This window comes from Clarias gariepinus, chromosome 20 (assembly GCF_024256425.1).
Source record: "Clarias gariepinus isolate MV-2021 ecotype Netherlands chromosome 20, CGAR_prim_01v2, whole genome shotgun sequence".
In the NCBI taxonomy this organism is placed as follows: domain Eukaryota; kingdom Metazoa; phylum Chordata; class Actinopteri; order Siluriformes; family Clariidae; genus Clarias; species Clarias gariepinus.
This window is the reverse complement of record NC_071119.1, coordinates 8,484,481-8,501,824: the sequence shown is the minus strand read 5'-3', so window position 1 is coordinate 8,501,824 and position 17,344 is coordinate 8,484,481. Positions and strand designations below refer to the sequence as shown.

At 41.8% G+C, this 17,344-nt stretch overlaps 1 protein-coding gene across 1 annotated transcript in view; it reads right to left on the bottom strand.

Moving 5' to 3' along the window:
* The window catches only part of LOC128508497 (asialoglycoprotein receptor 1-like), a 357,167-nt gene that overhangs the window by 224,867 nt on the left and 114,956 nt on the right, over positions 1-17,344 (bottom strand). The window contains exon 5 of the mRNA XM_053479843.1: positions 13,199-13,417. Within this exon, the coding sequence (XP_053335818.1) occupies positions 13,199-13,417 (219 nt within the window). The remainder of the gene's footprint in view (positions 1-13,198; positions 13,418-17,344) is intronic.

Here is a 17,344-nt window from a genome sequence, read left to right as displayed (position 1 = left end):
AGTTTCTTATATATTTTTTGTAATGTTTTAACAGGGACAAAACAGTGAAAGACATGGCAATGTCTTGGTTTACATGGTGTTGAAATTAATTTAATTTCCTGATAGTAGGCTATCTGATAGTCTTAACTATGCGAATGTCCTGATTCGTGAATATGCCAACATATCTTATTTAAAACGTAAAAAATGTGTCGACATCATCAGAAGACATGAATGAACTATATATATTATATTATTAAGTAAATATTATTTTATGACCACGAGCTTCTTCTGGCATTTTATAATAAGCATCATATTTGCTGTTTGTGTCCAGCATTTAATAATTATTTCATACATTATTTAACCACGGCTGGAAATAATAGCTGGAATGTGATGTGATTGTGAATTCATGACTGAAATAAAGCAGTTTGTCTTTTGTAAAGTACTTTCACTTTACAAAAGGCAGCGTTTTTATAAAGCGTTTTTTAAAGGCAGCGTTTTTATGTAGGTTGATAAACGTGTGTTGTACAGTATATACACCGCGACAGCGCGCGCAGTTACTCACTTCTCACCTTTCATGTAGGTCTGCTCGGACTAATTCGTTTTAAACCCCTCAAAAATGCGTGTGTAATCTCCTGGCGCTCTGCGCATAACACCGGGCCAACTCATGTCGGAAAGAATTTATAAACGGTTTCTAAACGTGGGCTATTGTTTTTTACTTATAATATTTGTTCATTTAATTTAAATGAGGTTTCGGTTTAGGACTTCGATTCGGCATCGTGATTCTCCTCTTTAATTTACTCCATAGTTGTAATCAGCGCTCAGCCGCATGCATAAAGTTTTCCAGAGCGCACCGGCAGAAGTAGACTAATAAATATGAACGCGTCGGGAAACCAGCAAGCAGACTGACTCTGACCATTTATAAAAACGTTTGCGTTCATTTTCTGACGCGCTCAAGTTCACCAAAAACAATACAGAGGAGCGCAGCTTATTTGCTTTTAAACATTTATAAAATCACGTTTTTTCGTTATTGTGAGTGCGCTTAAATAAAAGTTGAGTCTTTTAATAAATAATTAAAATAAGTAACTAGTTTACTAGCGTGAGCTACTGCTGCTACTGATTTTATTTCAGCTTACCTGTTCAGTTTTATTGCCATTCCTTTTAAAATATTGTCTTTATAGATAGTTGTTTGTCTTGATGTTCTTTTTTTTTCATTTCTTTGACCCAATATATGTTCAGTGATACTTTAAATAACATGTTTAAATAGCATTGATTTCTGTATTGTGTTATATGTTTATACTAGTAACTGGTGTTAAAAATGTATCTCTACATTAATGAGCCAATGTATTATGGTGTGGGCTGCTGTGGGCCAGGAAGTCCAGGGCCACTTTTTGGTCCCAGTCCGCCCCTGTAATAACGAATGGAGAAAGCGCAGTCAAAGCCCGGGGATTCTGTGTTCCCCGGGGGGGCAGTCGTGAATAGCTGACACTCAGTGACAGCCAATGAAATTGAAGCATTTTTGTTGCTTTCCACGTGGTGTGGCGTTGCTTAAATAATATCTGTATAATATCTGTATATCCTATAAAATCATCCAGACCCTGGTTCGAATCCCGCTCTGGGTGAAAATGTAATAAATGTGAATCCTTTGTTTTACACTTTTTGCTTATGATAATCATTAAGTTACAGCAACTGTGAGGTGAGTGCTAATGTGTTTCATAGCTTAAGCAAAAAAAAATTCTCAATTGCAAACATGCATTTAGTACTGAAGCATAACTTGATAATGTAATGGCTATATCGTGGTATTTTAGCGAATTTTGAGTACTGGCCGGGAATCGAACCCGGGTATCCCGCATGGTGGACGAACCACCTACCACTGAGCCACCAGTACTCATCTGCGTTTAAACGTTTATAGGCTAATGTCATACATCTTTGTAGTCCTTTTGCACACGCGCGGGTGCGTTACAATAATAATAATAAATTTGGAGAACTACTACTAATAATAATAATTCTGAATGAAAATGAAGAATAAATACATATCAGTTTGAGCTTGACACGTTTATGAGCTCTGTCGCTTGCCGTCAATGGGCGCCTAAGAGACATAACATTTTTCGGCTTCAGTAGACACACAATACTTTAGACTGAAACACGACTGCCCCCTACAGGTATTAAAGGGCATTTTCACAGCTTGCCGCGCGCACTCGCGGCAAGTCGTGGGATCCCTTTTCCGAAAACGTGCGTTTTTAAAGGCCAGATCTGTACAATAGTTCTATAAGATCAGTAAAGTTGTAACACAGAAAGTGACTGTGGTGGCAGGGGCGTGGTCAAGAGCCATGATGTGTCTGTTACAGTGAGAGGAGCAAGTGGGAAAGAGAGGAAAATTCAGATGTGTGTGTGTGAGAGAGAGTGCGCCCAAGCAAACTTAAACATTCTGTACCTGTGTGTTGTGCTTCTGGGCGTGTCTCAGTGTCACAGTTTCTTCCTCTGTGTCGGGGTCGTGACCTTCAACATAGTCTGTAATCTGTAGATAACCTTCACCATCTCATCCTGTTTAAAGAATGTCTGTGTCTCTGTGTGGACGTGACTGACAGGCTGAGTCTCTGTACTCTGTATAGGGAATTAATTGTGCTGCTGTCAGTAAATAAAGTTAGTGGGAGTGAGACTTCAGAGCCGAGACATCAGTGGCTTCTTATATTTAAAGTGTGATGACATTTGAGCTGCAAAACTCATCTACTTAATGTGCATATTAAAGTAGAGGAGTTACATAAATATGAAAATATTATATTTGTGTTATAATAATGTATATATATTACACCAATGCATTATATTTTGTTCCATATGATGTCATTCTGCAAATCTGTTAGACTTTTTGCCTGATGCTTTTAAGCCACTGACCTGAGATCAGTGTTAAACACCGCTCTCTTTCACACATCAATAGGTGAAAAAATAGCTCATAACAACCACATAAACACACATGATGCACACGCTCTCACACACAGGCATGCAAAGCCGTGTACAGGACTTTTATTTACTATATAAAATATTAGTTTATTTAGCAGTTACTTTTGCCTTATGGAAGAAACTTCAGGAAAGAACTGCTTTGTGAGTTAGGACCTTTAACATATATACCACTTTATCCTGTTTACAGAGTGGTGAGAGCCTGGAGCTCAGGAAATGTGGGGCATGAGACACACGCGCGCGCACACACACACGCGCGCACACACACACACACACACACACACACACACACTATGGACAATTTGGGAAACACCAATTAACCTAACCTGCATGTCTTTTGACTGTGGGAGGAAACGGCCAAACCCGGAGGAAACCTACCAAGCACGGGGAGAACATGCAAACTCCATCCACACAGATCCGAAGTGGGAATCGAACTCAGACCCTGGAGGTGCAAGGCAACAGTGCTAACAGCTATCATTTAAAATGACAATATGGTCAAAAGTATATGGACACCTGACCTCATCATGTACTTCCTCAAGCTGTAGCCTCAGTGCTGGAAGCACTATATAAAGTTTCTTCGTATGTTATAACATGATATTTTTCCTTTACTGGAACGAAGAGACCAGAATGGCAGGAAACTTACATCCTGCTCACGCACCCAGTGATTTAACCTTGGCTCCAGGCCTTTTATGACCCTGTACAGAATAAGCGATATAGAGAATGAGTGAGTGGGAGTGGAGGTTCAGATGTAATCTGGTGTTATTTGACATGTAGTGTGAGCAGCAGATGGATGAATTTCTGCATGTCAGACATTTTGGTCAGGTGTGTTGCAGTGTGAGCAGGTCCATAGTCTAATGTTTCTCAATTTCATTATTTTATTATCTCCCAGCTTTAAATAGCAGGAGGTCAGGTGTAGCTCATTGCTCCTGATTACTTAGGAGAAGGCCTGTGCCTCCCTTTGGTGGATGCAGCTTTATTTGTTGTTATATTGTTAATAATAGTTAGCTTTGTACGCAGAAAAAAACTATTAGTTGCTGCCAGTGAAGGAAGTGACCAAACTGCAGTAGCTTCCTGTGTCCGAGGTGTAAAAATAACAGAAACCTATGCTCTAATACAAGACCTGCTTTATTATACAAACACATTCAGCATGAAGTCAGATCTGCCTTTATAGATAATAATTAACAAATGTATAGCAAATCTATTCAGTATAATGAAAAATGGTGTTAATCTTAGTGTTCATGTGTCAATGAAAATAATGAGAAAAAATATTCCTTGATGACATTTTTGTGAGTGTGTGCGTCTCATAGGTGTGTGCGCGCGCATTTCCTATGTAGTTGTTTAAACAGTTAGTAGTATATGTGTATGTATGTGTGACTATTTCATATATCTGTATTCCAGTGTTTCATGTGTGTGTGCATGCATGAAGTTTTATTGAAATAAATACAGTATAGTTAGCTGAAAACATCAGATGAACAGGAACATTTTAAAATGTTTAGATAATTGTTTTGTGGAAAACCTTAAAAAAGAGGGTTTTGGCCAGACTAGATTGACTCCAGGGCTAATTAATAATAATCGTTTTGCCTGAGGTTACATTTTCATTGACTTAAACTGGATTAAAATGTCCAGACTAAACCCAAATTAGATTATATTGACTAAATATGATAAAAACTAACAGGGACATTTATCTCAGGACTAAGACTAAGACTAAAACTAAAAAGGGGACTAAATGAACACTAGTTAAAATAAACTGCATTAATTCATCATCATATTATTTATCAGACACTGTACTGTTTATACACCGTGGTTGGAGCAGCATGATTTGTTTTAAATGTTCCTGACAAAATGTAACTTCTGTAAATAGTTATGTTAACTAACCGCTGTCTGCTTTTTTCTTCTCTTTAATGAGCAGATAACATCTGATGATGTAGCGAGCAGGTGAGCAGTTTGCAATCGTTCCACAAGACGAGCGAAATCATTTATTAATTTTGCTTTGTTAAATGAGCAAAACTTAATTTACGCATACCAAGTGTCATTGAGCACGCGTGCACTCCTGGTTTTAAACGCTGAGCATATCATGTGATGAGCCAATGACTCTTCTCTCTCTTGCGCTGCAGAATTGTGGGTAATTGTCTCCCTTGCTCAGTCTCAGTGCGCGTGCGCCACTCGTATAATTATCAGCTGTGCGTGTGTACTGTTTACTATAACACTGTGACTGTGTGCGTAAAGCATCTTTTATTTTGTATTTTATTTACAGATCTTCTTTGTTAAAGATCTTGTTTCTCTGTCAAACAATATTAATTCTGTTAGTGTGTGTGTGCGTGCGCATGAGTGTCATTAGAGAGTGTGTGCCTTCTGCTTCCTCTTCTCGTCTTCACACACACACGCACGCACACACACACACACACGCACACACACACACACACACATACACTCTAATGGAAACACTGCTCTGTTGCGGCCCTTGCAGGGTAAAGTGCAGGCTTTGTTCGATTTTAATTTAAACCAGTACATTTCACATTCAAACAAGTATCTTGGAAACATAGTGAAAACTATTAGACATTTATAAATAGAAAATGAAGAAATGAGTCTGTAGTTTAGATAATTTCTTTATTTAACTGATCAACTAAAGTTTTGTGAAACTGAACCGAGCATCCCAGGCCACCACGGTGACCCCTGTACACTCTGCTGGGCGTGGCCTCTCTGGCACTGACCAGTACACTACTGTATCTAACACTGAGCCTTGGAGTTTAACTCTGCTATCGGCTCTTTCCTAAAAATCTGTGCAGTTAACACATTGTTGAAGGACTTAGGTCAGAACTGAGCACCCTGCCTCCCATCCTCCTGATGACTCGGCTATAAGTATCAGACACTCCAATTGAGGAAAAGCGATGGAGTCGAACACGGTCAAGCCCATCAAGGCTGCCTTAATGAAAAGGCTTACATGGCTTAAAGTTCTATATCAGGATCTATTATAAGCCAATAATAATCATGTTGTTTTGTAACAAGATTTTCTGTTTTATTTTGAATTTTCTGTCCATCACTTGATACTCGTGTTTATTGCTGCTGATTGATCTAATTTACAAATGACCCACATGGGCTTCACAACACTGTAGTCTATCAGCATGAGGAGCAGCTCTGGAATGTGACATATTAAACTGTGTGTGACAGCTTGTGAAGCTTGTGGCTAATCAGGTCAAAATGTTGGACAAGAAAAAATTTCAGAGGGGTGTTCAGGATTCTTTACAGCTATAAATAAGAAGTAAGGAGAGGCAAGGAGGACCATTACCTAATGTGTGTGTGTGTGTGTGTGTGTGTGTGTGTATATGTACGTGTCTACTTTTTCACTTCGAGTCACTGTGTATGTGGTTGTTATTAAAATGATTAGACTGACTTTGGTGTTTATGCAGTTTGTGTGTGTGTGTGCGTGTGCGCATGTGCGCGTGTGTGTAAAGATTAATCACAATACTACAAACAGATTTATTTATAAATGCTGCAATTAAATGTTTCCATCATCATCATCATCATCAACAACATCATCATGACAATTAAACAGTCCATGGTTTAAAGTTTTCTCTCTCTCTCTAGTCTTATTGGTTTCAGCTTTGAGTTAATTTTCTGATTATTTCTGACTTATTTAAACCAGGAATAACTCATTTATAGTAATTTGACATTACAGTCACACCCTGAACAGAAGAGACAAGCTATAAAATAGAATTAATGACAGGAATTAGTTCAGTTTAGAATTGTAACAAGCGTATGTTCAAACAAGACACATCTCTAATTCAATAAACTTCATCCCTTTTATAGCAATACAACAAACACAAGAAGTAGAACAGATTTTATTATAAAATAATACAAATCAGTGGACTGATCATGGGTTAAGAAAATAAGAATTTAAAGTATCAAAATAAAAAATTAATGAATAAAAAGAGGCCTTGGATCTGTGCATCTATATGAATTATATGAGAAAATTAATATGAAATGTGTGAATTAACACGTGGGATCAGGTGAACTGAGAGGTCACGTGATAAACACGTCTACACAAATGATAGCTACAAATGTTCCCACTGATCATCACACACATTTTATGTTGTTTGCAAGAATTTTCTAATTCCTTTGGTTAATGTACAATTACCACTAAAACCATTTATAAAACATTTTTCTTACAGATCCACTGTGATGTAGCGGAACATGTTCCGTCATTCCATCCTGTAATACCTGAATATGTCCTGATCATTCCACAGTCTTCATTACCACCATGATTATTCGGTTCCCCCCGAGCCCAGAACCTGAAAGCCAGAGAATCAGAATCAGTGTTTAGTATCTTCAGTTTTACACCTTTAAATCAACCTCCTTACCCTGTGTTCACTGAGATTTATAACAATAACATCTTCATAACTCTAAGCAATAAGAATATAACAGGAGATAATATTAACATGGCTTCATCCATCTGCTGCAGTGCACAGGGACACTGGAAACTCACACTAGACAATGTGATGAACAAGGTTTAATTTTTGTCTTTTACCCAGTGCTGTTGTTCTGCTCTGTACCGTCCAACCATTTCCACTTTCTCTTTGTGTCGTCTTTACTCAGACCAATCCAAGCCACTTTACTGTCACCGAGCTGTTTAATGATGAAGTTCTGTGAGAGAGAGAATAAAATAACTCTGGTTTAATCAAGCTTAAACACACACACACACACACACTGTCACGGAAACACCAGGCTCCACCCTCAATCTCCGTTCCCAATCACCTGAGTTCTGAGCACACCTGTTTCACATTAGCACCACACCTTAAATACACTTCACTTACCAGCACTCAGCGTCTGACCTCCAACACGGAATACGGACTCCGCTAGACTTACCTGCTCTCTGCATCAATGTTTGTATGTTTGTTTCGTCTCCTGGCTCCTCGTCTTGTCTCCTGGCTCCTCGTCCCGTCTCCTGTGTCCTCATTATTGTTCGTCCACACGCCTCCACCAGCTCCGACATCCACTCAGTTAAGACTTTCCCGCTTTTACGTTCAATCTGATCATTACCCACTGTTTGTCAATAAAACGCCCGCTCGGGTTTTCATAAGATCTTTGAGTCTGTGCATCCGTAACAGAAAGTCAGACCTTAAACAATGAACCCGACGGGTCCGGACCCTCTACTTGAGCTGGTGGAGCGATTACGCCAAGTCTTCACCTCCACCGCTCAATTTCCGGCAACAACATCTTCTTCGGCAGCTCCAACCACTCACACCAGTCCCATGGCAGCGCCACCACATTACAGTGGCGAGGCGGAGAACTGCAATGGATTCCTGCTGCAGTGTGACCTTACCTTCGAGATGCAGCCTCACAGGTTTCCTACCGAACGGTCTAAAATAGCGTATATCATTTCATTACTTACCGGCAAGGCTCTTTAGTGGGCTGAGGCCATTTGGCAGCAGGATGGGAGCGTAGTTCATGATTATGATGAGTTCATAACTTACTTCAAGGAGGTGTTTACCCAATCTGCTGACTCTTCCACCACTGGTGAGAAACTATTCAAGCTCAATCAAGGTGAAATGTCTATAAATTATTATATACTCACTTTCAGAACCCTAGCTGCCGCCAGTGGGTGGAATGAGGCTGCACTCCTGACCAAGTTCCGACAGGGACTGGATCCACGCCTGAGGCTGCAACTCGCGGCGCAGGATGACTCGGTGGGATTGGAGCGGTTCATCCGGACATCCATCCAAGTGGCAAACCGCCTCCAAGAGTGCACCACCGAAATCTCCACGCGCTATCCACCATCTGCAGTTCTCCGCCCAACAGAGGTGAGATCAGTTCCAGAACCTATGCAAGTGGACTCACAATCTCTCTCTCGACTCACGAAATCAGAAAGACAGCGCTTTAGCCTTTACTGTGGAGAGAAAGGACATGTCCGTCTGACATGTCCCCGACGGCCTCCTCTTCCTCTGGTGAGCATAGTAACTTCTTCTTCTTGCAAACCTATGACTCCATTAACCATAGACGTAGTTTTTGATACTGCCTCCCTGTCTATTACAGTAAAGGCACTCCTGGACTCGGGGTCAGCCGGCAACTTCATCTCCGCCGCGCTTTGTCAGCAACTCGGGATCCCCATGACTCTTCACTCAACTCAGTTCAGGATACGTTGCGTCACCGGCGCCCCCCCTCGGGAGGGTGGGTTCTTTACATCACCCCACCTACCCGCATGCGAGTGGGATGGCTGCATGCGGAAAGCATAAGATTTCTGGTTCTGGAACGATCCACCAGCGACGTCATCCTTGGGCGCCCATGGATCGCCGAGCACCAACCTGTCGTTTCATGGGTCAGTGGAGAAATCGTGAAGTGGGGTTCTGAATGCATGAGTCGGTGTCTCCTCGCGAGACCTATCCTTTCCGTAAACACCACGTCTGTGGAGAGTCCCACCAATCAGCTCCAAGTGACCATTCCAGAGACCTACTCCCATTTTAGGGATGTGTTCTGTCCTCGGCGAGCCTCTCAGCTGCCACCTCATCGGCCATGGGACTGCGCCATTGATCTCCTTTCCGGTGAACCAGTGCCCAAGGGAAAAATCTACTCTCTCTTCATTCCAGAACAGAAAGCCATGGAAGAGTACATTGAGGAGGCTCTCCAACAAGAGTACATTCGGCCGTCCACCTCCCCTGCTGCTTCGAGTTTTTTCTTCGTGGCCAAAAAAGAAGGGGGCCTCCGTCCCTGTATAGATTACCGTGCCCTAAATAAAATTACTATCAAATTCAGTTACCCACTCCCTCCCATCCCGGCAGCCTTAGAACAACTCCGAGGAGCACGCGTTTTCACCAAGTTGGATCTCCGGAGCGCCTATAACCTAATTCGAATACGAGAAGGGAATGAATGGAAAACAGCTTTCATCACTCCCACAGGTCATTATGAGTACTTAGTCATGCCTTACGCCCTAGTCAATGCCCCCTCCGTATTCCAGGGTTACATGAACGAGGTATTTCAATCGTTTCTGAATAAATTTGTCATAGTTTACATCGATGATATACTTATCTACTCAAGGAACGAATCGGAACACCACGTTCATGTAACTGAGGTCCTCTGGAGACTCCGACAACATCAATTGTTCCTGAAGGCTGAAAAATGCGCATTCCACCAAACCTCTGTTTCATTTCTAGGCTATCACATCAGTCAACTCGGAATCAAGATGGACGGGGGAAAAGTGGAGGCGATTCAAACATGGCCAATCCCAACCAACATAAAACACCTCCAACGATTTCTAGGTTTTGCTAATTTCTACCGCAGATTCATTCAGAATTACAGTTCCCTTGTTTCCCCCATGAGAAACCTCCTGAGAGGGAAGCCCAGAACCCTTACCTGGAACGAAGAAGCCACTAGCGCCATGTCTAAACTCTAGAAGGCATTCACTATTGCACCTATCCTAGCTCTCCCAGACCCCAACAAACCATTTCTTGTTGAAGTGGACGCTTCTCAGTCAGGAGTTGGAGCGGTCCTCTCTCAGCAGCAGGGGAAACCTCCTCAATACCATCCCTGCGCTTTCTTTTCACGGAAATTATCACCAGCCGAAAAGAATTACGACATCGGGAATCGAGAGCTCCTGGCAATCAAGCTTGCATTGGAGGAATGGAGACACTGGTTGGAGGGGGCTAGACACCCTTTTCTGGTCTTTACTGATCACCGAAACTTAGAATATCTGAGGGACGCCAAACGCCTTAATCCGCGACAGGCCAGGTGGGCGCTATTTTTCACCTGGTTCCATTTCACAATCAGTTATAGACCAGGAACAAAAAACGTCAAGGCTGACGCTCTTTCTCGTCAACATGAACGGGAAGAACCTCCAGAACTTCCTGAAAACGTTCTTTCCTCGACCATCTTCATCTCTCCGATTCAGTGGGAAATTGAGGAAGAGATTCGTCAGACCTTGACAACAGAACCCTCTCCACCAGGTTGCCCGGCTGGTCGTCTCTACGTTCCGACTGCACTTAGGGACATCCTACTTCATCAGGCGCATGCTTCACTGGGCACTGGTCACCCTGGCACCAATCAAACCCTCTCACTCCTTGAGGAACGCTTCTGGTGGCCCAATATGGCAGATCAAGTCAGAAGGTACGTGAGAGGATGCCGGGACTGTGCCACCACCAAACCCTCCAGACAGTTTTACCTCTTCCAGTCCCTCGGCGTCCCTGGTCTCACCTAGGAGTAGACTTCATCACCGATCTCCCGCTCCCCAAAGGCTATACCTGCATACTGGTTGTCGTCGATAGGTTTTCTTGCCGCCTCATTCCTCTCCAAAAACTCCCCTCGGCCAAAGAGACAGCCGAAGCGCTATTCAACCAGGTTGTCCGAGTGTATGGGATCCCTGAAGACATAGTATCTGACAGAGGCCCCAATTTCATTTCTAGGTTCTGGAAGGCCTTTTTTGGTCTCCTGGGTGTGAGCCTGTCTTCTGGGTATCATCCCCAAAGTAATGGGCAAACCGAGCGCAAGATTCAGGAGATAGGCAGATATCTCCGTACTTTCTGCCAAGATCACCACCACTCCTGAAGCCAGTTCCTCGCCTGGGCCGAGTACGCGCAGAATTCACTCCGACAACCCACCACCAGACTCACCCCCTTTCAGTGCGTACTTGGCTACCAACCCCCTCTCTTCCCATGGAATGGAACCCCTTCTGAGGTGCCTTCCGTGACTCACTGGTTCCAGGAAAGTGAGAGGGTTTGGGACTCAGCTCACCGACAACTCCAACGGGCAGTACGAAGACAACGCATCAGCGCCGACGTGAGGAGAGCAGTGACTCCAACTTTCCAACCTGGACAAAAAGTCTGGCTCTCCACACGCGACATCCGTCTTCGACTGCCCTGCAAGAAGCTGAGTCCCCGATTCATTGGTCCCTTCACCATCCTTACCCAGATCAACCCTGTCACGTATAAGTTAAGTCTTCCACACACATACAAAATACACCCTTCCTTTCACGTATCATTCCTTAAAACCTATCACTCACCCAGTTTCCCTGTGTCCACAGAGTCTGGTCCCAGGGACGAACCCCCCCCGGCACTAGAGATGGAGGACGGGACAGTCTACGCCGTGAAAGAAATCCTGAGGTCCCGCCGTCGAGGTGGTCGTCTAGAATATCTGGTAGACTGGGAGGGGTACGGACCTGAGGAAAGAAGTTGAGTCCCAAGAAATGACATCCTCGACCCAAACCTCCTCAGAGAATTTAACTTACAGCACCCACAAATGCCTGCTCCCAGAGGGAGAGGTCGTCCACCCCGGCGACGGGTCCAGCGGCCCTCAGAAGCAGTCCGTGGAGGGGGGGGTTCTGTCACGGAAACACCAGGCTCCACCCTCAATCTCCGTTCCCAATCATCACCTGAGTTCTGAGCACACCTGTTTCACATTAGCACCACACCTTAAATACACTTTACTTCCCAGCACTCAGCGTCTGACCTCCAACACGGAATACGGACTCCGCTAGACTTACCTGCTCTCTGCATCAATGTTTGTATGGTTGTCTCGTCTCCTGGCTCCTCGTCTTGTCTCCTGGCTCCTCGTCTTGTCTCCTGTGTCCTCATTATTGTTCATCCACACGCCTCCACCAGCTCCGGCATCCACTCAGTTAAGACTTTCCTGCTTTTACGTTCAATCTGATCATTACCCACTGTTTGTCAATAAAACGCCCGCTCGGGTTTTCATAAGATCTTTGTCTGAGTCTGTGCATCCGTAACACACACACACACACGCACACACACACACACACACACTTAAACACAAACACACACAAACACACACAAACACACACAAACACACACACATACACACACATACACACACACACACACATACACACACACACACACATACACACACATACACACATACACACACACATACACACACACACATACACACACACACATACACACACACACATACACACACACACACATACACACACACACACATACACACACACACATACACACACACACATACACACACACATACTGTACACACACACACACACACACACCTGTTCCTCTCTGCTGGTTATGATCACCAGGTCTGCTCCTCTCTCCCTACAGTCCTGTCTGCTCTCAGTCCAGTTCTTCTCCTCAGTAGAGATGTAGTAAAGACTGGAGCTGGAGAAACTCCATCCTTGTTTGATGACAACAGGTACAACATGTGTTTCCTTAATAATCATTTTTAAATAAACGTCTCTGGCTGTTTTTTCTTTTGAATAAAATATTATTTAAAATACTTGCTCGCCTTAAATACCTGACATGTAATCAGACTGACACCGCTCTCTCTCCTTACTCGGCTTGTTACAGCAGGTCTGTAACTGGTTTCTCTCTAAAGTCAGGTTGTTGTTACTGGTCTGTAACTGGTTTCTCTCTATGGTCAGTTTGTTGTTACTGGTCTGTAACTGGTCTCTCTTTATAGTCAGGTCGTTGTTACTGGTCTGTAACTGGTTTCTCTCTATAGTCAGGTTGTTGTTACTGGTCTTTAGCTGGATGTTTTCTATCTTCAGGATGTGGTAATTGATCCACAGCACTGTGATGGCAGTCAGCAGGAGAACACACAGCAGCATCTCACACACTGCAGTCAGTCTGTAACACCTGCTCCATGCGGTGTCTCCTCCTAATGATAAGTGGACACAGATACGTGTTTAACCAAAGTAAACTCACAGAGACAGACCGCAGCCCTGAACACATGTACATCTATCATGTGTTCACATGAATATTAATATTCCACTAATAATCATAATAATGTCCTGATCTAAATATAACATCATCATGTTAACCACTTCAGTCAGAACATTCAAGCCGATCAGAATGAGTTTTTAAATGAGTGGGGGGTGGGGGGTGGGGGGTAAACCCTGATAATCCATTCAGTAAGTAAATTTTAGATGTGTAAACACTTTTATTTGCACAAATTATTCTCTGACTAAAAAGGGTGCTCATGACAAAATATTTTATTTGATAACTGTTATTATAACTTTGACGATTCAATCACATCACTTTTTTTTTCATGTGATCAGTGAACATGTTTCCTGTACAACCCAGTGTCTCTGAGTGGTTTAAATGTGTTTAAAGGGTATTTGGAGAACATTGAAGACAAAAAAGGACACTTACACTCTTATACTGTTGCTCATAGTCTTTTTACCAGTAATAAATAACACGTATGCTGCACTTCAATTAAATTTAATTTATACAGCACTTTTAACAATGGTCATTGCCTCAAAGCAGCTTCACAAACATGAAAAAAAAAATTTAGAAAAGAAAATTTTTGGAAGTGTGTATGTGTAAGAAAAATGTGTCTAAATAATAATGAGATGAATGAATAAATGAAATGTCTCTGATGAGCAAGCCAAGAGTGACGGCGACAGTGGCAAGGAAAAACTCCCTGAGATGGCAATAGGAAGAAACCTTGAGAGGAACCAGACTCAACAGGGAACCCATCCGCATTTGGGTGATAACAGATAGAAATTATATAACATCATGTGTGTTATGCAGCTGAAAGTTTAATATAACAGAAGTTATTTAAATTAACATGAAGTCCAGTTCAGCACAGGGACCAGTCAGTAGGTGCAAAGAGCAGATGAGGTCTGGATCACTGGGAGCACAGAAGCATCATGTGTAGCTCCAACCATTATAAACCAAAATCCAGCTGGAGCTGATTCTTCTCTGGATGCCTTAGAAACCTCGCAGGGTTCAGATGACTTGGGATGGGTAGAAAAATACAGAACAGATGGAGAGAATTAGCGTAGTTGCCATTCAGGATAGGCGTACGGGAGTTTGAGGTTATGTGATGAGTTACGCGTATGCCAGATTAAAGAAATGCGTCTTGAGTCTACTTTTAAACTGGGAAACTATGTCCCCGAACACTGTCTGGAAGGCTATTTCAAAGTTTTGGAGCTAAATATGAAAAAGCCCTACTCCCTTTTGTAAATTTTGAAATTCTGGGAACTACCAGAAGTCGGGAGTTTTGTGATCTTAAGGAACGTGGTGGATTGTAGCGTATCAGAAGACTGGTTAGGTACATGGGAGCTAAACCATTTAAAGCCTTGTATGTAAGTAATACTATTTTTTTAAGTATATACTGTAATTAATTCTAAACTGAACAGGTAGCCAGTGCAGGGATGATAATATTGGGGTTATATGATCATATTTTTTTTATCTAGTGAGAACCCTGGCGGCTGCATTTTGGACTAACTGAAGCTTGATTATTGAGGATGCAGGACAACCACCTAGTAATGCATTACAATGTCCAGTCTGGAGGTCATGAATGCATGAACTAGCTTTTCTGCATCAGACATGGATAGGATGCTCCTAAGTTTGGCAATATGGTAACAGTACATCCTTCTAAACGCACGCTGAATTGTAAAAGCTGTTGTGTGCTAAATTTTGGGCTGATAAGTAATATCTCTGTCTTATCTGAATTTATTTAAAAAAAGTTATTGGTCATCCAATCTTTTATGTCCTGGACACATTCGGTTAATCTAGACAACTTGGGTATTTCGTCTGGTTTTGTTGAGATATATAATTGGGTATTATTAGCATAACAATGGAAACTAATTGCATGTCTTCTAATGATGTTACCCAAAGGCAGCATGTATATTAAGAACAGCAGAGGTCCTAAAACTGACCCTTGTGGGACCCCATATTTCACTGGCATTACACCAGATGGTTCTCTATTTAGATCTACAAAATGGTATCGATCAGACAGGTATGATCTAAACCATTTTAATGCCTGTCCCTGAATATACCTATATGATTTTGTAAGCGATCTATGAGAATATTATGATCTACAGTGACGAATGCAGCACTAAGATCAAGTAAGACTAGTATTGAGATGCATCCTTGGTCCGAAGCTAAAAACAAGTCGATTGCAATCTTAAATAGTGCAATTTCTGTACTATGATGGGGCCTGAAACCTGACTGAAATTCTTCAAGGATGTTGTTTTCCCGCAAGAATGTGCATATTTGAGCTGATACAACTTTTTAAAATATTTTTGATATAAACGGAAGGTTTGAAATCGGTCTGTAATTTGTTATTTCATTTGCGTCCAAATTAGATTTTTTTAAAAGTGGCTTAATAACTGCCATCTTGAAAGGTTTAGGGACGTGACCTAGATATAATGAAGAATTAATAATGTTTAGAAGTGGCTCTCCAACCGTATGCATCACTTCTTTTGAAAATCTGGTTGGGATTGGGTCTAAAGTTGATTTAACTGAGGTAATAAGTTTATAAAGCTCTACCTGTCCTATACCTGTAAAGCACTGAAAATCTAAATGTGAAGCTTTAGACTGAACTAGATCATGAGATGCTATTAGAGGTTGAACCTCCATTATTTTCTTCCTGATGCTATCGATTTTTTTCATTAAAGAAGTCCATAAAGTCTTCACTTCTAAATTGTGATGGAATACTCTCTGCGGGCATCTTGAGTTTTGTAAGACGAGCAAATGTACTAAATAAGAACTTGGGATTGTTTTGGTTTCTTGCTATCAGTTGGCTAAGATGCTCAGTCCTAGCAGTTTTTAGAGCCTGTCTATAGCTGCACATATGGTCTTTATACGCAATTCTAAAAACTTTTAATTTAGTTTTTCTCCATTTTCGCTCAAGGTTACGGGTTTCTCTTTTTATGGCGCGAGTATAACTGTTGTACCATGGTGCAAGTGTTTTATCTCTGACTTTTTTAATCTGATGCGAGCAACAATGTCTAATGTACTTTTAAAAATAATGCCCATGCTGCTAGTCACTTCATCTAGATCGTCTGCATTTAGGGGTCTAATAAGAATTTGGGACAGATCCGGCAGATTACTTGTGAATCTGTCTTTAGTAGTCGGATTCATATTTCTAACAAATCGATAACGTTGGGAGACACAGCTAATCTATTCTACGGGTAGAGTATACATCAGGAGGTGATGATCTGTGATATCATCATTTTGAGGTAAGATCTCTATATTGGAGACATCTACACCATGAGATATAATTAAATCTAGTGTATGATTGCAGCGGTGAGTTGCTCTATTTATATTTTGTTTAACCCCAAAGGAATTTAGTAAATCCATAAATGCGAGTGCTAAAGCGTCGTTAGCATCATCTATATTAATGTTAAAGTCTCCTACTATCAACACTTTGTCAGAGTTAACCAGTAGGTCTGATAGCGGATGTTCAAATTCTTTAAGAAAATCGACATATGGCCCTGGGGCTCTGTTAAATATTAATCATTGTAAAATATAGCGTGGGTTTATTATGTATTTCATTAAGTGCAACATTAATTGAGTTAAACCTGGGCCTTATTTGCTGAGTAACAGTGAGTACATCATTGTAGATAGTGGCGACACCACTACCACGACCAGTTAGACTGGGCTCGTGCTAATAAAAATATCCTGACTGAGTAGACTCAATCAGACCAATATATTAA